The following is a 23,254-nucleotide window of genomic DNA, read 5'->3' on the forward strand; positions in this document are numbered from 1 at the left end:
TCTGTTGAGCAGGGCCTTATTGCTTACTTGATCCGACTAGTTTTAGAATCTTCCTAACATGATTGGTTGACGCTTGAATTTGGAGAGGCGGTCTCAAGCTGGTTCAATACCCAAGTGACCCGTAACTCAACATAAGGCTGTTTCATGGAGCTGAATCAAGTTAAGGCAGTGGTTCTCAACCTGGGGGTTGGGACCCCTTTGGGCAGTGGTGGCGAACCTATGGCACGAGTGCCAGAGGTGGCACTCAGAGCTCTCTCTGTGGGCACGTGCAAACAGAGTCCCCCCACACACACATCTAGGCTGGCCTGGGCCTCTGGGCTCGATTATTAGCATTAAACCTAAGACCTAATTTTGGAGAAGCAGTGTAGGTAACCCTGTTAAGTGCTGTTAAACCCCACTGATTTTCATGCAAAGAAATAAAGTGCGATCCTTTACCTGGGAGTAAGCTCGGTTGCTGGCAATGGGGCTTCCTTCTAAGCAAACCCTCCTAGGGTTGTGATTCACCCGTTGGAAGAGTTGCATAGTTGCTTCAAAGCAAAGCCACCGACTACTACCACCAAGCTTACTCCCAAATAACGCACGCCTCGGAGCCAACCGTTTTTTCTAAATTAAAACCTCAGTATTCAGGTTAAATTGCCGTGTTGGCACTTTGCGATAAATAAGCGGGTTTTGGGTTGCAATTTGGGCACTCAGTCTCGAAAAGGTTCGCCATCACTGCCTTTGGGGGTCAAACGACCCTTTCTCAGGGGTCGCCTACGACTCTCTGCATCAGTGTTCTCCATCTGTAAAATGGATAAATGTTAGGGTTGGGGGTCACCACAACATAAGGAACTGTATTAAAGGGTCGCGGCATTAGGAAGGTTGAGAACCACTGCCTAAGACTCTCTGCATCAGTGTTCTCCATCTGTAAAATGGATAAATGTTAGGGTTGGGGGTCACCGCAACATGAGGAACTGTATTAAAGGGTCGCGGCATTAGGAAGGTTGAGAACCACTGCCTAAGACTCTCTGCATCAGTGCTCTCCATTTGTAAAATGGATAAATGTTAGAGTTGGGGGTCACCACAACATGAGGAACTGTATTAAAGGGTCGCGGCATTAGGAAGGTTGAGAACCACTGCCTAAGACTCTCTGCATCAGTGCTCTCCATCTGTAAAATGGATAAATGTTAGGGTTGGGGGTCACCACAACATGAGGAACTGTATTAAAGGGTCGCGGCATTAGGAAGGTTGAGAACCACTGCCTAAGACTCTCTGCATCAGTGCTCTCCATCTGTAAAATGGATAAATGTTAGGGTTGGGGGTCACCACAACATGAGGAACTGTATTAAAGGGTCGCGGCATTAGGAAGGTTGAGAACCACTGAGTTAAGGGCTGGCTTCTGCAGCTACCTGGTGTCTGAAGAAGGCAACGAAGGAGCAGCAATCTTGGGATAGCCGAAGGTCTTGAGCCACCTTTGGACAAGTTTCTTTACTGGGCAATTCCAACAATGTGCCTTGTGCTGTACAGACATTGGACATCCGAGGTCTTCTAAATGCCACGTGGTTCTCTTTAGGTAGCCTTGGACTGCCCAGCTGAACCGTGCCAGCTCTACAACCAATTTCACGAGCCTTACCTGAAAGATCCCGCTGCATATCCGAAACTTCAGGTAAATATTCTGCAGTGAGAATCGATAAACGGGGACTCTGGAGAATACTGGAGAGGGAGAGGGCACAGACAGGCAAGCTGAAATTCATTGTGACCGTCCCAAGGTCACCCAGCAGGAGGAGTGGGGAATCGAACCTAGTTCTCCAGTCCACCACTCTTAACCACTGCGCACAAAGGTGAGAGCGGGCTCAGTTTCTCTCACCCACATCCCATTTTCAAGTGAAGAACCTCTCCCCACTGTTCTTTGTCCATGAATGGGGAAGGGGGAAAAGGCCCCCAAACAGTATCTTCCCTGATGTGTCTCATGTACATCTGGTTCTGAAGGGGCAGGCCTGTTAACTTTTCCTCTGTTATGCAGATGCTGGTGTACCTGTTCTACTCCGTGCCATATTATGTAATGACGCTTTATGGCTTGCTTGTACCGGGATGCTCCTGGATGCCCGATTTAAGCCTTATACACGCCGGAGGACTTGCCCAGGTATTACCAAGAATACTTCCCACGTTGATATCTAAGGCCCCTTCCGCACATGCAGAATAATGCACTTTCAATGCCCTTTTTTCAGCTGTGCGGAATAGCAAAATCCACTTGCAACAATTGTGAAAGTGGATTGAAAGTGCCTTAGGCCCCTTCCACACTCGCAGAATAATTCATTTCCAGCCCACTTTTACAACTGTTTGCAAGTGGATTTTGCCATTCCGCACAGCTGCAAAGTGGATTGAAAGTGCATTATTCTGCATGTGCAGGAGGGGCCTTAGTCTTACCATTTAGTGTGTTTTTTTAAACTTAAAAAACTGGGGTGATGGAAAGAAACAGCTTCATGAATGACACAAGAAACAGCCAATCAGCACTCTTTACAACTGGAGAAGGAAGGCGCTAGTCTTACAGTAGCTAGCTGATCAGCTGACTACTTCCATAAGACCTCTTATTTGCACCTGTATAAATTGCTAGGCAGACTGAAATAGGTTGTTGGGTGAAGCGGATATCTTGTTAACCCGTTAGCCTTCTGCGAAGAAGAAAGAAAAATGGCGGCCTTCAATTGAAAAAAAAATATAGTTATCCCTTCTACGTCGTTGGGGTTAATGTTGTGGCATCCCCCCCCCCCCCGCCCCCGATCTGGAAATCCACATAAAAAATTTTGACCCTCTCTTCGTGTCAGAGAAGAAATCTGATTTTTTTCCTTTAACTTTTTAAAAGAAAATGTGTATATTTATGGTATTAAAGAAATATGTTGGTATTATGCACTACTATACATATATATTTATGCATTTCTGTGTTCTGCGTCATTTGCCAGTCTCTGCGTGATTTGTACGGTTTCTGCAAAACTCCCCCCAAATTCCCATTTATGCCAACCTGCAATATGTCAAAGTCGCAGTGGGGAAAGTCGCGATGTGCAAGGGAAAACTGTACTCCTGATAGTGTGGGACAGGAAGCCCTAGACAGGCCGCAAGTCATGCAGTTAGATAATTTTAGACCCTGGATTAATGGTCCGATGGAAGTCGCAATGGGTGCTTCAAATGCGAAGTTAAATCTAAATGTTGTTTCTGGTGAGCTCATGAACTGGGGTCCCCAAGTCTGTCCCTAATGGTACCCCTGAGCAGTCTCTTTTTGGGGACCCCTTTCTGCAGTTCAGGAAATGTTGAGTTGTTCCTTTTCTCTTTGTTGACAAAAACACAGTTTCAGTCTGTGCTTGGAATGTATTCTCAGTTCAGGGCTCAGCAATCATAGTATATCAGAGCAGCAGTGGCGGCGTACTGGTTAAGAGCAGGTGCACTCTAATCTGGAGAATCAGGTTTGATTCCCTGAGCTGTGGAGGCTTATCTGGTGAACCAGATTAGCTTGTACACTCCAACACATGCCAGCTAGGTGACCTTGGGCTAGCAACTGTTCTCTCAGAAGAAGAGTTTGGATTTATATCCCCCCTTTCTCTCCTGCAGGAGACTCAAAGGGGCTTACAATCTCCTTGCCCTTCCCCCCTCACAACAAACCCCCTGTGAGGTAGGTGGGGCTGAGAGAGCTCTGAGAAGCTGTGACTAGCCCAAGGTCACCCAGCTGGCGTGTGTGGGAGTGTACAGGCTAATCTGAATTCTCCAGATAAGCCTGCACAGCTCAAGCGGCAGAGCTGGGAATCAAACCCGGTTCCTCCAGATTAGATACATGAGCTCTTAACCTCGTACGCCACTGCTGCTCCCTCTCTGAGCCCCACCCACCTCACAGGGTATTTGTTGGGGGCGGGGAGGGAAAGGAGATTGTTAGCCCCCTTGAGTCTCCTTACAGGGGATATAAGTGCAAACTCTTCTTCTATATAGCATTATTCAGGGAGCACTCCCTACATACATAGGTTTGAAAAGGTTAGAAGGGCTGTCCTGGATCAGACCAAAGCTGTACAGCAGCCTGTTTTAACAGCAGAGCCATTTTTGCTGTAACGTACGACTCTTGGGATATTTTTCTCAAGCCTCCAGCCCCTTCTCTGACCTTTCTGCAAATGTCTTCCGAACATTTGGCAACTCCAGGGGAACAGAACTGGCCCATCTTTTCTTTTAATGGCAAGACTTTAAGACTCGTTCCGTGACCCCTTTCTCCTCCTGCAGAGTTTTGTGGTCATACGTTTGGGCATGAGATATTTAATGCCAACGATCCAGCGCTTGAAATAGAGGATAACAGATGTGAGACAAAAGACAGATTCAATCCCCGAGTGCTCCTCTATTGCTTCTATCTTTACATGTTTGTTTAGGCTAAAAATATTCCTTGGCTCGGCCATCTCTTCTCTGTACATAACCTTTTGATGTAAATTTATACTCCAGAACAGTCCCAGTGGAGGCTGCCCCAAAGGCCCGACTCGTCTGTAACAGTGACAGAGTAAAAACTGTCTTTTTAGAGAAGGAAAACCAGCACATATCTAAATTGACCAAATTCTGAATATTCCAGAGATAATAGGAAACCTGTAAACCCTAACTGAAAGGCATTCAAAGCAGCAAGTACATGATATAATCATGCCAATGTCCTAAGGGGCAGCCCTTGGTTACAGCTGACTTTATTTGTGCCAGGTTCTCCCAGATTATATAGACAGAAAATCCCATTTTGGTAGCCTTTAGCAGTTCATGGAATTAAGCCAGTTTGCACGTATGCGCACGAATGTACATGATTTATTCTGCTTTTTGCTAGCAGAGGGATTAGGTAGGAAATTGCGCAGAGTGCTGAACCCTTACCTTGGACAATGGGATCCTTGCTTAGCCTGCCACTGGGCTTTCACCTGGCACCATTTGCGAGGTTACTTTTTTGGCCTCCAGGACTAGAAACTTGACTTTCAAAAGCTCCTGAAGTCTTGGATTCTCAGGTTGCAGAATACTTCGTCCACTGCGCCATTCTGTGCCGGAGTGCTGTGATTGGCAAGGTGCTGATTTAGTTGATTAAAACAAGTTTTTGATTTAATGAAGACAAATTTTATTGATCGGCTGAATTTTCGATACTTGGGGGACTGTGTGTGTGTCAAATACAGGCATTCAAAGGTTTATTGCTAGTTGTTTCTCTCTTTATACAGGCTCAGTTTTCACACATAGGTGCTTCTCTACATGCTAGAACACCGTACACCTACAGAGTCCCTGAAGAAGCAAGAGTATGGTTTCTAATCATCAATGTAACCCACGGACTCCTTCCTCAGCTACTGGCTTATAGATGTATCCAAAATCCAGAGTTTTTCTTGAAACCAAAGCCTGAAGAGAAGGCGGAGTGAGAAGACAGAAATTATGCATTTACTTTTGCATAACTGGACTGTTGTTACAAACCAAGTTTTTAATGTGTCTTTGCTGCAAATAAAGGCTTATTCTGCCTTTCGTAGTACTTTTCAGGAGTTTCTCCTCACATTGTTAACTGTGAATATGCTGTCTGACATTGAGTTAGAAATTATAGGAGCTCAGCTCATGGCATTTATCCTTACCCTTGGGTTAGTGTAGGCCAGTTCTACACCTAATAGGCATGCAATAAACCTGTCTGTTCCCTGGGTCACACTGGGCCGTTCAATTTTTGAACCAGGTTGAAGGAGGACACCTATTGTTACTTCAACATGGCCTGGTAGCAAAAGGAAATATTGGCAAAAATCCCACCACTTACATTTGGTTGACATGGTCCACTGTGCCTTTCTTGGAAATTCACCGTTCTTGTTTTCCTTTACCATTTCTTGTGCCAAGCCACAATGGACTCACAGCGATGCTGTAGGGTTTTCAGGATAAGAGAGGAACAGAGGTAGTCTGCCATTTTCTGCCTTTACATAGTGACCCTGGGTGGTCTCCCATCCAAGTACTAAACAGGCAGCCCCATCCAAACAGCCAGGCGCCCAGACACGGTTCCCAGGAGGGGTTTCCGGTGGCACAGAGAGCCATAAAGGCAAATTGTGAACACCCGTCGTCATCCTTGGCTTTACTCAATTTAGTTTAAAATTCTTCCATCTTCCTCTAGTTGTGAGAAGGGGGATTGGAAAGGGGCTCACGAGTGGAATAGCCTAGGTCAGGGGTCTGCAACCTGCAGCTCTCCAGATGTTCATGGACTACAATTCCCATCAGCCCCTGCCACCATGGCCAATTGTAGGGGCTAATGGGAATTGTAGTTGCAGACTCCTGGCCTAGGGCCTCTCTTCATCTAAATCCAGCACTGTATATAATGAGTCAACACCTGTCTTTGATAGGTCAATGCCATAATAAACACCTAATGCAGACAGGAAGTCAGCAGTAATCCATCCTTTTCTATCGTTTATCTTTTTCTCACCTATTTCTATTTAAGACATGTCATCTCCCCATTTCATCCAAACGTATTTCCTCATGCACCAATTGTTTGATACTGCACCAAATGGATCAAGCTGCACATCAGGGTAGACGGGTGATTCCTAGTGCTGGGGCCCTTGGGTGCCATGGGGGGTCACCTGCTTCTTGAGAGCCAGTGCAGTGGTTAAGAACAGGCGGGTTCTAATCTGGAGAACTGGGTTTGATTCCCCACTTCTCTACCTGAGTGGCAGAGGCTGATCTGGTGAACCCGATGTGTTTCCGCACTCCTGCATTCCTGCTTGGGCTAGTCACAGTTCTTTGGAACTCTCTCAACCCCACCTGCCTCACAAGGTGTCTGTTGAGGGGAGAGGAAGGGAAAGGAGCTTGTAAGCCCCCTTGAATCTCCTTACAGGAGAGAAAGGTGGGGTATAAATCCAAACTCTTCTTTTTCTTTTCTTCTTCCCAAAAACACTTCTTCCTTCCCCAAAGCAGAGTCAATCCTAGTTCTCCTCTACCTTGCTGGAGAAGAAGTTGCTTCAAAGGAGCTCAAGAGGCATCACCTATGGGTGTGCAGAGAGCACCCATCCAAAAATAACCGCCCCTATCATAGGAAGAAGCTGGGCTGGACCCTCCAACATTACATAATTACCCTCGTGCCAGCGATTTGTGATTAGCCACACCTCCCATGGGAGCCATTTTGTGGTGGTATTCATTACTCCCCCACCCCCAAATTCCATAAGCATCCAGAGCAGTGGTTCTCAACCTTCCTAATGCCGTGACCCTTTAATACAGTTCCTCCTGTTGTGGTGGCCCCCAACCCTAACATTTATCCATTTTACAGGTGGGGAACACTGATGCAGAGAGTCTTAGGCGACCCCTGTGAAAGGGTCGTTCGACCCCCAAAGGGGTCCCGACCCCCAGGTTGAGAACCACTGGTCCAGAGGCTGACCAAGGATGAAGACTCATGGAACAAACTAAGTTCAGTCATCCACTCCTGGGGTAGGTACCCACCAGCGTAAGTGATGGTTAAGAGTGACAGACTCAAGAACTGGGTTAGATTCTGCACTAGCCTGTCGAGTGACTTTGGGCTAACTCGGGTCTGCAACCCGCGGCTCTCCAGATGTTCATGGACTACAAATCCCATCAGCCCCTGCCAGCATGGCCAATTGCTGGCAGGGGCTGATGGGAATTGTAGTCCATAACATCTGGAGAGCTGCAGGGTGCAGACCCCTGGGCTAGTCAGTTTTCTCAGATCTCTTTTAGCCCATACAACACAGGCAATGGCAAATCCCAGCATGGTTGTAGTGGTTAAGAGCAGTGGACTCTAATTGGGAGAACTGGGTTTGATTCCCCACCTCTTCACATGAAACCCTTTGGGTGATCTTGGGCTAGTCACAGTTCTCTGAGAACTCTCTCAGACCCACCTGTCTCCCAAGGTGCCTGTTGTGTATATGGGCGGGGGAAGGCGATTGTAGGCCACTTGGGAGACTCCTTAGAGAAAAGCAGGGTGCAAGAAAGGTTCAATGGCAGAGCATGTATTTTCAGTGCAGACAGTTCCATGTTTGATCCCTGGAGGCCTGCTACAGTCAGAATAGACAAGATGATGGATAGAAAGCAAACTTGGTATGTATGTAACAACAGAATCAGTGGTGGTCACGAGCTGCAGAAGATTGTTCTCGGAGCTACTACCCGAGTGTCACGCACAAGAAGAGCAACAGGACGGAAACAAAGAGATCTTCCCCTAAATTTGTTTTCTATTATAGCCAACTCTGTGTTAACAGAATGCTTTGCTTTAATACTCAAGTTACATGAATACCTCACATTGTTACACGTATGAAGCCAAATACGACGCTAACTTAGCTGCTTACAACCTCAAACCTTACTCCCGATACACATTCCAATAAATTTATTCTGTAAAAACAATACTTTTTTTGGGTTTTTTTTGTTTTTTTTTTGTACAGTAAACTTTTCAACTACAAACCTTGAGTACGCGAAATATGGTCCAAGGACAAGCATAACAAGGGTTGATAAAACCAGACTAAACCCATATGTTTTCACAATAAAAGCTGGCATTAAAAAATAAATAAAATTCTCTATTCTCACAATAGCAACAATAATGTACACAGAATAATGGAGTTTGGAATGCTTACTTACTAGTCTAGATCTAGTTTTGAAAGAAGGGGAGAAAAAGAACAAAAATTATGAGAGGATTTTTTTTTCTTTACTAAGCCTTTCTTTTAAAAAAATGGGTGTTTTGGTTTGGTTTTCCATAGGGCTTTCGTATCACAATAAGCTAAAAAAACAAACAAACCTGAAGGCATCCTCAACCCCCCCCCCCCCAATTCCGTGTCAAGCTCAAATCGTGTTGGTGTTGTAAAAACTTGTACTTATCTAAGGAAACACAAAAGACTTTCACTAACTCCACATATAGGAACTAAGTCAGAGAACTTACGCTACATCATGATTTTGAGAAGTATTAAAGAGTATAGCTAGCTAGGTATTTCTAATAAGGAAACGTATTTTCTTACATTGTTGAGTTTTGATCAGGGATCGCAACTTGAGTAGATGTTATCAGATCTTCAAGAGGAGATGGCCGTATTTTGTATTCTTAGTTGGAAGCAGGGGAGCAATTTAACCCCCAAACAGAGAGAGGGCGGGAGAGAAAGAATTCTGCTGCACATGAAACTTGACTCTCTCATGAATGGGTGGACGCCATCATAAAGTGGGTGTTATTTTGTATTAACAGCTTCACAGAGCTCAATCTCAGGCATAGCATTACATACAAATATCTACATTTACACGTGGCATACAAAATCGAAAGAGAGAGGAGGGAGTGTCTCCATTTCTTACAACTTGAGTTCCCCTCGTTTCCCTACAAACGAAACCAAAGGGCAAGCCGTTGTATTTTGTTTTGTTTTACCACTTGTGGGCTGCTATTTAGAAGGGTCACAGAAAATAGCTTCAGGGGCTGGATCCATGCTGTCAGAAGGCCCATTGGCCTTTACACATTTAAAAAAAAAACCCCAAAAGATATATTTTTAAAATCACGGTTTGTCAGTTGATTGAATTCTTGAGGCTCTTTATGAGAGGGTACTTATTTCCAAGTGTGTTATAGCTTTTTTTTGTTCTTTTCGAATAAAGGCAGACAAATATCAAGAATGATTTAAAATTTGGAGCCAGAACAACAAAGAGTCTTGCGGCACCTTAAGGACTAACAAATTTATTGTGGTATAAGCTTCCCGTGAGCCAGACCCCGCTTGGTCAGATGCAGCGGCTGAGGTTTGAAGTCGTGACCCCGTCTTGTTGGAAAAGGCATCTAAATGTGGGCACGCTGGCAATTTTGCTGCACGTCACATTTCCTGGGCTGGAAAATGGCATCTTTATGCAATTAAATAAAATGAAGTTCATAGAAGAGGTCCCCTCCCCACAGGGGGTGGGGAAAATCACAACGAAGTCGGAAATTGCTTTCGGCAAACAGGATGGGTAGGAATGTGGATAAATGTGCAAACGAACAGATGCTGCTGATGAACAGATGTGCTGACTTCTATCAAATCCAAGAATATTAGACAACCAAACATGTAATCATCTTGTGTCTTCCCTTAATAAGCAGCAGTCAATATGTTGGTTAAGTCTGCGGGGGGGAAAGGAGGAAAATATGAAGCAACTTTTAAAAAGCGTTACATAACTCAGCTGAAATGGTCCCAGACATTGATTGACCAGCTGGGAGTGACCCAGGCTGCTAAACAGTGAAAACCCATTGATTTCCAGAGAACAGATTTAAGCGCGTGCTTAATATTCCTGCAGAAGTCAATGTGGCTTCACAGTTTAGGGCAACCTGGTCCAAGTGGATGACCATTAAAATGACTCAGCATGGAACATATCACTTGGCAAAAACTGCACATGATCTGCCACAGTTCAGCAAAGAGGATCCAGGCAGGGAGGCAGCTTCTATGCACAGACACCTTTTCTGGGATGGAAGAAATATACAAAAGTGAGCCACATTATAACACAGTGATGGTGAACCTTTATGAGACCGAGTGCCCAAATTGCAACCCAAACCCCACTTATTTATCGCAAAGTGCCAACCCAGCAATTTAACCTGAATGCTGAGGTTTTAGTTTTAAAAAAAACCGGTTGGCTCCCCCTTCCTCCGCCCCACCCACTCAAGAGGGGCCAGCCTGCTGTAGCCTCCAGCAAGTCCCGCACACACCGCTCTGTGCCTCTCGAGCATCTCTGCCTCCTCTGCACCCCCCCCTCCTTGGGCAGCAGCCACCCGGAGCACAGGCACCAGACCTGTCACTGTGGTGCGTGCATGTCGTGCTCAGTGGCCCAGGCCAGCCTAGATGTGTGTGTGTGTGTGTGTGTGGGGGGGGGGATTGTGATTTTCTGCCTCCCACATGATGAACTCTGTGTGTGCGTGCCCACAGAGAGGACTCCGAGTGCCACCTCTGGCACCCATTCGATAGGTTCGCCATCACTGTTATAACACATGCTCAGAAGCCAGGCAGCCAGTGGGGTCTCTTTTACAGCTTAACTGATGAACAGGGATATGCGATCCCAGGTAGAGGCAGCTTGTCCCCATGCTCATTTTACATCTGCATGCGTCTACTTGGGGGAGAGTTGAGCTGGGCAGACACCAATACAAGATCACGCTTCTAGTGGATGCCAGGGAGGCAGCAGAACCAGTGCACTTTGGGAGTGGGTGCAGGCTGATAAATGGAAGATTAATCCTGCCAAGATGGAAGTCCTACTGGTGAGCAGAGAAGCGGACCTGGGATTTCAGGGGTCACCATTCTGGATGGGGTCATACTCCTCTTGAAGGAGGAGATCTGTAATCTCTTGGACCCAGGCCTACTGCTGGACAAGCAGTTGGCAACTGTGGCCAAGGCCCCTTCCACACATGTAGAATGATGCACTTTCAATCCTCTTTCACAATTGTTTGCAAGTAGATTTTGATATTCTGCACAGCTGCAAAGTGCACTGAAAGCGGATTGAAAGTGCATTATGCTGCATGTGCGGAAGGGGCCAAAGAGTGCCTTTTACCAGTTTTGACAGCTTAGACATCTGCAACCTTTCCTGGGTAGAAAATATCTGGCCGCTGTCCTGCACGCCCTTGTTACATCTGGATGAGATGGTGGCACAAACAGAACCAAAAGAATTCGAAGAGCCAGATGGGCTTGCTGCAGACATCTTCTGCCTGTTGCCAAGGTTAGTGGAATTCATGGCTTAATTCCTCTGGGATATTTTTCACTTCCTGGTATTCAGCATGACATGAGTATACAGCAGGACCTGAAATGCAGTAGATTCCAAACACAACACAGAAGCCTAGAACACTGTTCAGTGTTGACGATCAATTATGTCTTCTGTTTGAATGCTAGAAAGGAATAATGTGGTGTGTGAGTGAAAGGTGTGTGGAGGGGGAGAAAGGGGTCTGCATATGGTTCTGCAAAGGACTATGCGATCTTTAATCCAGATTTATGGCACTCGGACCCAAGCCCCTTCCGCACATGCAGAATAATGCACTTTCAATCCACTTTCACAATTGTTTGCAAGTGGATTTTGCTATTCCACACAGTAAAATCCAGCTGCAAAGTGCATTGAAAAGTGGATTGAAAGTGCATTATTCTGCATGTGCGGAAGGAGCCCCAGTTAGGAACAAATACACTAATAGCCGCATGCAATGTGCCAGGTACCTGGCCATGCACTGTGGACGCACTGGCTCGCCATTCCCAAGGAGGCTTCCCAGGGGCATGGGAAGACTTAAAGTGTCCGCTAAAATGCCCCCGTGCGGCTTCCACCAGCTGATTCAGCCTCCGGTCCTTTGGATGGGGCTTCAAGAGAACCCAGGACTGGAACCATCTCCAGTCCTGTATTTTCAAGCCTCATAAGGCCTGGCTCTTTATCTGGCTTGTATTTGAGATGATGAAGGATTTATGCAAGATTTTAAATCATCTGTGGGCAGAGAACACCCTGACCTGTCCAGCGTATGCTAGCTGATTCACCAAATTAAAGGCACAGTGCCCGTGAGGGAGCGGGAAAACTCTGAATGACTTAGGGTGCAGAGCATGGGCCTGTCAACTGCATCCATATAAAAAAAAGCAGTAAAAGAAGGAACACACAGACTTCATTATCTGGGAGCAACAGCAACTGTTTCTCTGGCCCCTTCCGCACATGCGGAATAATGCACTTTCAATCCACTTCCGATGCACTTTGCAGCTGGATTTTACTGTGCGGAATAGCAAAATCCACTTGCAAACAATTGTGAAAGTGGATTGAAAGTGCATTATTCTGCATGTGCGGAAGGGGCCTTACAGTGCTAAGGACCAAGATGAACTCTCCTGGGGCTTTTGGTAATATCCAGTCACTCCCTAACCTGTCAGGAGCTGTTGTTTGCTCCATTTAAGGCGGCAAAACAGCCACAGCGACAGTGATGACCAAGGATTTTTTCCCAGATGTCTTAAAGTCCCAGTGTGGCGTCAGGGATACGGAACTGAACTCAAACTCACGTTCAGCTACAGAGGTCACCAGGGGACAACAGGCCAGTCACTATTATCTTATCACAAAGGTGGTGTGAGGGTACAATAAGGTGAGATACTTTTATCTATGGTGTTCTCCTTCAACAAAGGGTGCGTGCGTGTGTGTGTGTGTGGGGGGGGGATACGAAAGAGTTTGAAAGTTTAGCCAGATCTCCAAACCCCACACTTTTAATACAGCACTAAAAATAATCCAAACTTAATTAGTCACAGGAAGAAAATGTACAGAGGGCATACATCCAGAATTGGCCCCGTATGCTAGAGAGTCCAGAGCAAAGCATGGGAGTTTTCACATGAAGGCCCCTTCCGCACATGCAGAATAATGCACTTTCAATCCACTTTCACAATTGATTGCAAATGGATTTTGCTTTTCCGCACAGCTGCAAAGTGCATTGGAAGCGGATTGAAAGTGCATTATTCTGCATGTGCGGAAGGAGCCAAAGTGCAGGAACGGTGATGCCACCCCAGGGGTTCAACCTCCGCAGATTCAAGCCAGCCTTACCCCTTCACTAGTTTTCTGCGAGTCTGAAGAAGTGTTTCTCGTGTCGTTGCCTGCCTCCCCGGCATCCGAACTGCTCTTATTTTCTTCCTCTTTGCAGTCCTTGTCATCTTCATCACCGGGAGATTTCCGTGACTGCTTGGAAGATTTCTAAGTACATCACACAAGGAAAAGCAAATTAAAAGCAAACAAGCGTTTTAAGGGGTGGGAGGAAAATTCAGATTGAGATGGCGGGTCTGTGCTGCATTTGATTTCATGATTGTCCCTCATTGTCCCAGGGCTGGCAGTAATCTCCATGCATTCAAACATCTCCATGCTTTCTCCTCCAAGAATCATAGTCTTCATTTTTAAAGATAAAACTGGGTTTGCATCATTATACCCCCACGGATGGATGGATAACTTTCTGGGGAGTCTTTCTAAAACTCTTTCTATTTGGGACTGGTGGGAAACGGGACTGCAAAGTGGCCAGATTTATATTTTAGAACACCCCCCCAAAAAAGAAAACCCCAAAATTAGTCTGGGGTCAATTGAATGGGCAAAGCCAGTGTGGTATAGTGGTTAAGAGCAGGTGGATTCTAATCTGGAGAACAGGGTTTGGTTCCCCACTCCTCCATTTGAGTGGCAGAGGATTATCCGGTGAACCAGATGTGTTTCCACACTCCTACATTCCTGCTGGGTGACCTTGGGCTAATCACAGTTCTCTCAGACCTCTCTCAGCTCCACCTACCTCACAAGGTATCTGTTGTGGGGAGAGGAAGGAAAAGGAGCTTGTAGGCCACCTTGAGTATCCTTACAGGAGATAAAGGTGGGATTCAAGTCCAAACTCTTCTTCCTCTTCTTCTACCTGGGTACCCAACACAAATTTCAAAGGACAATGCACTACTAATGGGGAACACACCAATGGCCCAGAAGAAGGAAAGGGAGAGATGGCTGTCCAAGCCAACTGTGGCAGCACAAAATAAGAACAACCGACAGAATTGCCAGATTGCAACCTGAAGATTTCCCTCTGTACCTTTCAGTCTTCCAGAGGTTTTGCAGGCAATACAGCTGCAATTTCTCCTCCCCCTTCTTCCAGGAGGTCCATTCACTATCCCCTTCCTCACAGGCTAGAGAGATATGGGGGGGGGGGGGGAGAGGCTTGATGCAAGGACCAGGGCAAAAAAAAAAGGGGGGGGGGAGACTGAAAGGTACAGGCAGAATCCCTGGGGGTCAACCAGACACTTCAATATCACTGATTTTATTCATGTACTTGTTAGATCTACATCCTGCCTTTCCATATGCAAGTTCAGGGTGGCTAACAAAACAACCACTGGACGGAACAATTCAGCACTCTGACATTCCTCTGAAATGCCACAGATGCAGCCGAAACATTAGGAGCAAAAACCATCAGACCACAACTGCACACCCCAGAAAACCCGCAACATCCAGTTGATTCGTCCACGAAAGCCTTTGGGAACGGTCAGACAGAAGACGATTCTCACAGGAAACATGGAGAGTGCAAACCGGCCACTGTGATGGGCTGTTTTTGAACACCCCTCCCTGGGATGCTGGCAGCTGGTGGTCTTCACTCGGGGATATGTTGTGGCCTGCACCATCCCCACTCCGTTTGTGATTGCAAGGAGAAGATGGCCGGTTTGCACATGCCCTGATTTATGTTATGTGCTTTCCTGGAGGAATGGCTTTCCTGGGGAATCAGTGACTCTTGTTTGCATCTTCCCTTTTCTTTCAAGGTAATTTTTGCATAATACCAAGGAAAGGGGAGCCATGCAAATGTCAGGGGAAAAAATCTAGAATTGCAGCAGCAGGAATGAGTAGCAGGAACAGCCATACATACAACTGAATGGCACTTGTTCAGATAGTAACAGACAGGTTTTCCATGCTGGGTCATTTTTGTTCATTAACCAACTGACAGAGCCTCTTCAATCAACAAAAAGGAGCCAGGTATACATAAAGAGCTGCCATCCCCACCCCCCACAAAACCACAGCTTTTTCTCAATTGGATTCAACTAATCCTAACCTGGGAAAGATCTGGGAATGAGAAATGTTTGCCAGGGGTCTGCAACCTGCGGCTCTCCAGATGTTCATGGACTACAAATCCCATCAGCCCCTTCCAGCATGGCCAATTGGCCATGCTGACAGGGGCTGATGGGAATTGTAGTCCATGAACATCTGGAGAGCTGCAGGTTGCAGACCCCTGGTTTAGGCAAACCCCTCCCCAACCCGCTGTGCTTCTCTGCTCCACACCGATGCTGTCTTTAAATGCCTTTATTTATAATTAGCACTAAAGCCCATTTTAATTTTTTTTTTAAAAAAAATGGGCTCAAGAAGTCTTCCCTCCAGAAGAGCACCCATATTGATTGGGGCTGGGGAGGTTCCTGGGTTGAGGGAAGGTGGGCGGGGATGGGATGGAATGTGTGAGTCCTGCACACCCATTGGCTGGGGGTTCGTTGTAAGACATTCCATCCCTTAGGCAATCATGTGTAAGCATTCCGTTTTCCATTTCAAAAGACAGAACTGTTAATACAGCTTATATTACGGGGTCTGAAATTGTAATTGCAGCTCCAGATAACATGGACTACAAATCCCATCATCCCCTGCCAGCATGGCCATGCTGACAGGGGCTGATGGGATTTGTAGTCCATGAACATCTGGAGAGCTGCAGGTTGCAGACCCCTGGTTTAGTACATTTTCTTTAGTTTTACCTTCCCGTTTCAGCTGGCAACGTAAGGACCTTGTTGCTGCTTTCAATAAGACAAATGAATTACCTTTGAAGTGTAGGATTTTTTCCGTTTTGAGCCCGCTTTTTCGTTCTTCCGTTTGCCTTTCCCGTCCTCTTCCACCCGGTCCCCTTCCTCTTCACTGCTGGCATCCGCTGTATTCCCCCCTTCGCCCTCAGTCTCTGACGAGCTCTGTTGCTGAATTGCCTTTGAAATTAAAAAAAAAGACAGTCAACCCCTCACACTAATCAGCTTTTGTAAAATCCTGCACTAAAGGTGGAAACGAGACTATCAGCTCTTTTAGAGGAATGTTAAAATAAGTTCTATTTTGTATTTTAACTTTTTACCTCTTTGTAAAAATTTGGAATTTGGCCTTTTATGAATGATTGTATTACTGGTTGTTAACCATAAATAAACATTCATTCATTAATGAACTGTCGTCAACTGAAGTACAGCTGTGTATACTCCAAGTTGAAATTTCTGCAATCTAAAATTCTGCAACATGAAAATATAGATTCTGCAATCCTGCAATCCTGCAGACTAACTATGCATGCCAGTCTGATCTGCATATTCTTATCTTGCAAGTTTGAACTTTCAAGACAGGAAGGGAATACAACCTCGGAGCCCTTCCCCGTAATTTATGAAATCTTATTTAAGCGGTCCAACTGTTCAAACTTTGGTCAAGTAACCTTGGAAGGGAGATAAATGATACAGGGAAGAAAAGAGAAGAAAACCTTACCTGGTATCCGGTAAACTTGACACCAGGGTTATTTTCTATTTCCCACAGGCCTTCATTAAATCCTTTTCGCTTGTTTGACTTCCCAAACTTGTCTTTATATTCTTTGTATGGGAAGAGGTCTTTTGGCCCCAAGAACGCGCTGTGTTTTCAACAAAGGTCACAGTCAAACAGGAGTTCTCTTTGACACTTCACTGCAGTTATTTTTTTAAATGATGTTTTCCGTATAGATAGAGATGAAGTCTAGTGATAACATACTAATTTTTTAAATAAAAAAAATTCAACTCCGAAAATTTACTCTAGGCTGTTTTGTCTCTATGGTTCGAATTATATGCACGGTACCTAAGTATGAACGTGCCCTCAGATGGTGAAACCACAAACTGCAGTTACTTATTGCCTGCAATATAAAAGGCTGCCACATGGGGAGGCATAGGTTTTTAAAAAAAACTAAATTGACTGCAGGTGCATCACAGATTATTTCCCCCCAGTTTTCGACGCCCTGTATCATGAGCACTGGCTGACTGTGGTAATTTAATGGCGAGGAAAGTATGCTCTACACAAGCTTTTCATTTTAATTGTTAAGCGACTGTGCTTCTGAAAGTAAAACAAATAAAACCAAAGTGCCTTTCCATCCAAAGCCACGCAGTGCAAGGAGAACTTTACTAGATGGTTCTCCTGAAGGATTCCTATGGAGGAATGCATTTTTTTTTGGATTCAGCAAAACCTTCGCCATTAGAAGAAGAAGAGTTTGGATTTATATCCCCCCCTTTCTCTCCTGCAGGAGACTCAAAGGGGCTTACAATCTCCTTGCCCTTCCCCCCTCACAACAAACACCCTGTGAGGCAGGTGGGGCTGAGAGCTCTGAGAAGCTGTGACTAGCCCAAGGTCACCCAGCTGGCCTGTGTGGGAGTGTACAGGCTAATCTGAATTTTTAGTTTTAAAAGTTTTAAAGTTTTAAAAGTTTTTCTTTCTCTTGACAGAGGGTGGAAAGTTGTTCACTGGCTTTCCCCACCTTGACTTTGCAAATGCCAGGGGCACACCTGGCTAGCTACCATGAGATGTTCACGTTACACGTACACACACTGTCCAGCTAGACAGGTGACATCTAGCAAAGATCTGAGTTTTGGAGCTGAAAAACCTAGAGAAGATTTTTTCTGGGGGTGGAGAAAAAGCTTCTTTGACTTGGCCTGACCTGGGCAGTAGGAGGAGAAAGAGCGATGATAAAACTCCTAGGTATAAGTTTTGTGTTGATACCATCCCAGAAGACGGAACTCTTACCTGAGGTCTGCTGGAGGCAGCCAATGCCATGTGCAAGACTCCACACCTGAGCGGAGGCTTCAAGGCAATAGAAACCCTTTAAGGCAAGTGTAACCTTTTAAGTGAAAGAGTCTACCTTAGGTTAACATCTGCTCAGGCCATGCTGGCAGGGGCTGATGGGAATTGTAGTCCAAAACATCTGGAGTGCCAAAGGTTCGCCACCACGGTGCTAGGGCATGCACAGAGGGAGAGATGCAGGAATTGAACTGTATTCTTTTCTTTTGGCTCATTTGATCGGTGATTTGGAATATGTTGATGGGTGTTTGGAATATGCTGCCACAGGGGATGGTGATGGCCCCTAACCTGGATAGCTTTAAAAGGGGCTTGGACAGATTTATGGAGAAGTCGATCCATGGCTACCAATCTTGATCCTCCTTGATCTGAGGTTGCAAATGCCTTAGCAGACCAGGTGCTCGGGAGCAGCAGCAGCAGCAGCAGAAGGCCATTGCTTTCACCTCCTGCAGGTGAACTCCCAAGGCACCTAGTGGGCCACTGTGAGTAGAAGAGTGCTGGACAAAGCTCTTTATTATGTTCTTATTTGCTCAGTCTGTGGCTACACTGAGTGTATATATGTGGACATTTTCTTGTTGATAAATGCTTTACAACTTTCAATGTTGGGAGCGGTTCTCTATACTACATTATACTGCCATTGTTCCAGGCACGTTATTTAAAAAAAGAAAGTCAGAATGAAGTGGGAAGGCAGTCAGTTCATATGTGTTCCCCCCCACCCCACCCCACCCGCGGTGCGACCACAGGCTGGATATCAGGAGACACCGTGGGGAGGGGTGGTCTCAGAAGAGGGATGGAAAGTTGGGAGCTCAGCTCCTCTCAGTGGGCATTTCCTACAAAGGCCAGGTAGTGGTAACAGTTGAACCAAGAGATGGAGAGAAAACCTCCAGGTGGTGGGAAAGCCAAGGGGATTCCATATGCCAGGAGGAGACCCTGGTGCCCAAATGCCTCAGGGGATACTGTGGAGTAAGGCCAGCAGGCCAAAGTGGATCGATTCCATCACACTTCCTTACCCTTAACCCTCTGTCAGTGAAACATAGCTAGTTTCCACAAAGAGGCAATATGGTGTAATGGTTAGAGTGCTGACTACTATCTGGGAGACTCAGGTTCAAATTCTCCACCTACCCTGAAGCTTTCTGGGAAACCTTGGGTAGGTCAGTCTCTTCAGCCTAACCTCTCTCAGAGAGCTGTTGTGGAGATTAAATGGAAGACGGGAGAAGAATGTGAGCTGCCTCAACCTCCTTAGAGTAAGATCAGCAGATTTTGAACACTTTGGTAGGTTTATGGCTTTTAAAGGGGATGATGTTTTGTCATTTCAGAAGAGGGCTGCCGAGAAACAAAGTAGAAAAGCCCCAGCTTTTGATTTAAAAACTCTCAATTAAAACAACTCTCTCTAATCCAGCTCTGCACCACATGTTTTCCACACTCGATGCAAACTGTCAGTTGTGTGAGACAACTCACAAGGAGCGTGACAAACAACCTCCTCAGAAACTGGGTCTCTTTCACCACCTGGCAGGCTGCAGCACACAGATAGAGAGGGTGCAGGGGTTCGGTTGGGTGGGTCACAAATGTTCTAGCCCAAACTGAGAAACTCTAAACCAGTCTGAACTCCTTGCCATTAGAAAAAGGATTAAAAAATGTGATATATAAATATGCCAGAAAGGAACTTCCCAGCTGAAAAGTAGTATTTTTGGCTAACGTAGCCACATACTCTTCTTGAGAAGAATTTTTACGTCCTTTCCAGGAATCCTCCCAAAGACTTCTTTGGGAAAATAAGAACCCGGCACTGAACTTCAACCTCAAGTCAAGCTCAGTTCAAGCACAGCTCAGCTGCAAAAAGTTGGTGTGTGTTTTAAAGAATACGGTTTGTTTACTTACGTTTCGTGAGTCCCAAAAAAGAAGATAGGATACTTGTTTGCTGGTGGCTTCACAGCTCCCTCAGGGAGTTCGTCGATCTGTTGAACAGAAAGAGAGGTCGGACCGTTACCCAACGTAAAGTGTCTCTGACGGGAAAAAGGAACAGCCACTGTGTTCCAAAAGCTGGGAAATCTCCAGCCCCAGCCCAAAGGTTGGCAACTCTGTTATCTTATACTATTTCTTGTTTGCATTGCTTTTTATTTTTGTCGTCTTAATCATGTCTGTATTATTTACTGGATGTCTTTTGCTGTCTGACTGCATAGTTTTATATCTGAGAATCCAACTCAAGAATTCACCAAGCAAGGTGGGCTACAGATAAATATAGGAAGGTTAAAACCCCACTTTGCTTTGTCACTTTGTGTCGATCCTTCTCTTTCGGTAAAGCAGGGAATGAAAAATAAAATGTTAAAAACAGCTCTTCATCTAACAATGAATGCTAATTTACATTTATGAAATTATTAAGTATTTTATGCTTCCGTCGATAGTCTGAAAGGCGGAGACATAAGTAAATGCATTGAAATTCAGCTGATTACTTAATCAGTTAATTGATTAAAAGGCCGCTGATTAATCATGAAATCATTTAATTAGTTGACAGATCTAAAAATATACTTACTCTGCATTTTAATTTGGTTGCACTTGGGTTGAGCTTTTAAGCAAAGTGGAATTAATTTTACAAAACTCTTATTACGTGACCCCTGTTGTCTTTTTTGTTTCTAAGCTAAGCGTTCCCTTGTAGGGAAAGCAATTTAAACCACACTGGCTCTCCGAGGCCCCTTCCACACATGCAGAATAAAGCACTTTCAATTCACTTTCAATGCACTTTGCAGCCGGATTTTACTGTGCGGAACAGCAAAATCCACTTGCAAACAATTGTGGGAGTGGATTGGAAGTGCATTGTTCTGCATGGGCGGAAGGGGCTTAGAGGAAGGATGGGATTTAAATGCAGTATCTATCAGTAGTACCCTGAAATCTGCACTGTGCAGAGTTACTCCAGTCTAAACCTACTGAAACGCCAGACATATTTTAGGACCCAGTCCGAGGTACTTAAGTAGCCCAAATCTATGCTTCACTGATCTGTGACACCTATAAACAGAAAGACCGAAGCAGCGCTTTAAAGACTAACAACATTTCTGGCAGGTTATCATCTTTCGTAACTCACAGCTCCCTTCCTCAGCTACGGTGTCTGAAGAAGTGAGCTGTGATTCACAAAAGCTGTTTAAGGTACTGCTGGACTCGTGCTCTTTCCTACTGCTGAAGACAAACACGGCTACCCATTGTGATCTAAAGAAAAAGGCGGGGGGGGGGGTGGATAAATCTTACAGCAATCCTCACACAAAGGCTTGTTCTAAACAAAACCCCCATGGGCCATCTTATCCAAGTGCGGACGCCATAACTACCTGTTATTTAACCAGCTGAATCACCTCAGTACTGGCAAGAAACCTGCTGTTATTTTCCATGCAGAAACAGCTATGGCTAAGAGCAGCAGCCATTACAGGAGACCCCCCCCCCCCCCCCAACACACACATTGCAGCTGGAAACGGCTGTAACTCAGCCCCCCACTCCATCCCTACGTAATGCCCCCCTTCCCTTTCTCTAAACTGGATTGGCCATTTCTCTCAGTGTCAGCAAGACCATAAGGAGAGGGGGAGAAGAAACCCCCTCAGGGCTCGAATCCAGGAACAAAAGAGAGTTGACAGAAACACCGCTCCTGCTATCTCCTGCGCCCCCAACTTGCTTTTCTCTGCCTTTCGAAACAGCCCACGCTCGGTTCTGTTGGGCTACTTCTGAAAGGAAACAAACACATCCTCAGGTGACGTGACAGTCACAACCTGCAATTGGGCTTGGGGATTTAGCATTCGGTAGCAGAGTTGACTTTTGTCCCACCTGCTACCCCACTCTGTGTCACACATCACCCCACTGTGGACAAAGATCATATTCGAGACAGCAATGTAGGCAGGGCTGACAACGTCCAGGTAAGACCTGGAGAACTTCCAGAATTGCAACTGATCTCCAGACTATGAAAGATCTATGGCACAGGTGTCAAACTCACAGCCCTCCAGATGTTATGGGCTACAGTTCCCATCATGATGCTGGCAGGGGATGATGGGAACTGTAGTCCATAACATCTGGAGGGCCGTGAGTTTGACACCTATGATCTATGGCATTACATCCCAGACTCCCCTATCTCTCGGTTCTACCCTCAAATGTCCAAGAATTTCCAAAGCTGGCAACCATAAATGGAGGATGTGGTTGCTTCCATGATCTATCCTGAACTAGATGAAGAATTCTGCAGAACAAACTGGAACATAACGGTTCAGTCTCCCACCCTGGCTGGCCCAAACAAGGAGAACTTGGAAAAGGGGTGGGAAAGATTAAATATTTTGGGCCACAAATATTTTGGCCTTGTCCCCTCTGATTCGTACTTCTTCACCTTGGAGGGGGGCAAACCCAAGCCAGATGAGAGCTCAAGATCTACCCCCACACCAAAAGAGCAGATGGGCTAGTATGGTACAAATATAAAAATCTTAAACTCTTAACTCTCAGCCGAATATATTCCGTCCTATCAGAGCAAGGCTTAGAATGTATGAATGGCTGCCAGAAAATCTAAGGAGGAAGCCACAGCTGAGTTTATGGAGTTAATCTGTTTAACCTTTGCGCTACACAGACTTCTGAGTTGCTCCAGTTTGAACAAAAGCCAACATTTTAAAAAGGCAATGTTATCAAAACCAGACACAGGATAAAAAAGGACATAATAAGCATACAGGAAATGAATGACTTACAAACGGCCAGTATCAAAGTCCTAAAGCGTTTGGGGCTTTAGGGGAATAAGTAAACAATGCAATAAACATATGTACCTAGATGTAGCTAACCACATCGTATGGGCTCCTCCAATTACATAAAAATCACATTACATAAAAGGCCTATGGACAATGACATTTTAGTAAACCTGGTTTGCTAGATTTAGAACAATGTCAAATGGCCTTCATTGGCTAGTTTAAATGCCAAGAACCCGCCTTGGAAAATCAGCCAGGCTTTTTTAAGATAGTAAGTTACAGAACATTATGAGTGAGGCGAGAGAGCATTGTATTTATTTGAAAGGAAGACAATGTTGAAAATTAAGAAGGCC

General features: G+C 45.5%; 2 protein-coding genes across 7 annotated transcripts in view; one reads left to right on the forward strand and one right to left on the reverse strand.

The window, feature by feature from the left end:
- TM6SF1 (transmembrane 6 superfamily member 1) overlaps window positions 1-5,482 on the forward strand; it is a 31,199-nt gene extending 25,717 nt beyond the window's left edge. For 5 of the 6 annotated variants that reach the window (XM_048481968.1, XM_048481967.1, XM_048481970.1 and 2 more), the window contains 3 exons: window positions 1,553-1,645; window positions 2,003-2,122; window positions 5,184-5,482. In XM_048481968.1, coding sequence (XP_048337925.1) covers window positions 1,553-1,645; window positions 2,003-2,122; window positions 5,184-5,375 — 405 coding nt within the window. In that variant the 3' untranslated portion in view covers window positions 5,376-5,482. The remainder of the gene's footprint in view (window positions 1-1,552; window positions 1,646-2,002; window positions 2,123-5,183) is intronic. The other variant, XM_048481969.1, reaches the window with a different exon arrangement.
- Window positions 5,483-8,145: 2,663 nt separating this feature from the next.
- HDGFL3 (HDGF like 3) overlaps window positions 8,146-23,254 on the reverse strand; it is a 31,642-nt gene continuing 16,533 nt past the window's right edge. Inside the window, exons 2-6 of the mRNA XM_048481973.1 lie at window positions 20,089-20,165; window positions 16,888-17,026; window positions 16,197-16,355; window positions 13,435-13,581; window positions 8,146-10,030 (exon numbers count right to left, since the gene is read on the reverse strand). Coding sequence (XP_048337930.1) covers window positions 10,025-10,030; window positions 13,435-13,581; window positions 16,197-16,355; window positions 16,888-17,026; window positions 20,089-20,165 — 528 coding nt within the window. The 3' untranslated portion in view covers window positions 8,146-10,024. The remainder of the gene's footprint in view (window positions 10,031-13,434; window positions 13,582-16,196; window positions 16,356-16,887; window positions 17,027-20,088; window positions 20,166-23,254) is intronic.

The sequence above is a fragment of the Sphaerodactylus townsendi genome, linkage group LG17 (assembly GCF_021028975.2).
Source record: "Sphaerodactylus townsendi isolate TG3544 linkage group LG17, MPM_Stown_v2.3, whole genome shotgun sequence".
Classification (NCBI taxonomy): Eukaryota; Metazoa; Chordata; class Lepidosauria; order Squamata; family Sphaerodactylidae; genus Sphaerodactylus; species Sphaerodactylus townsendi.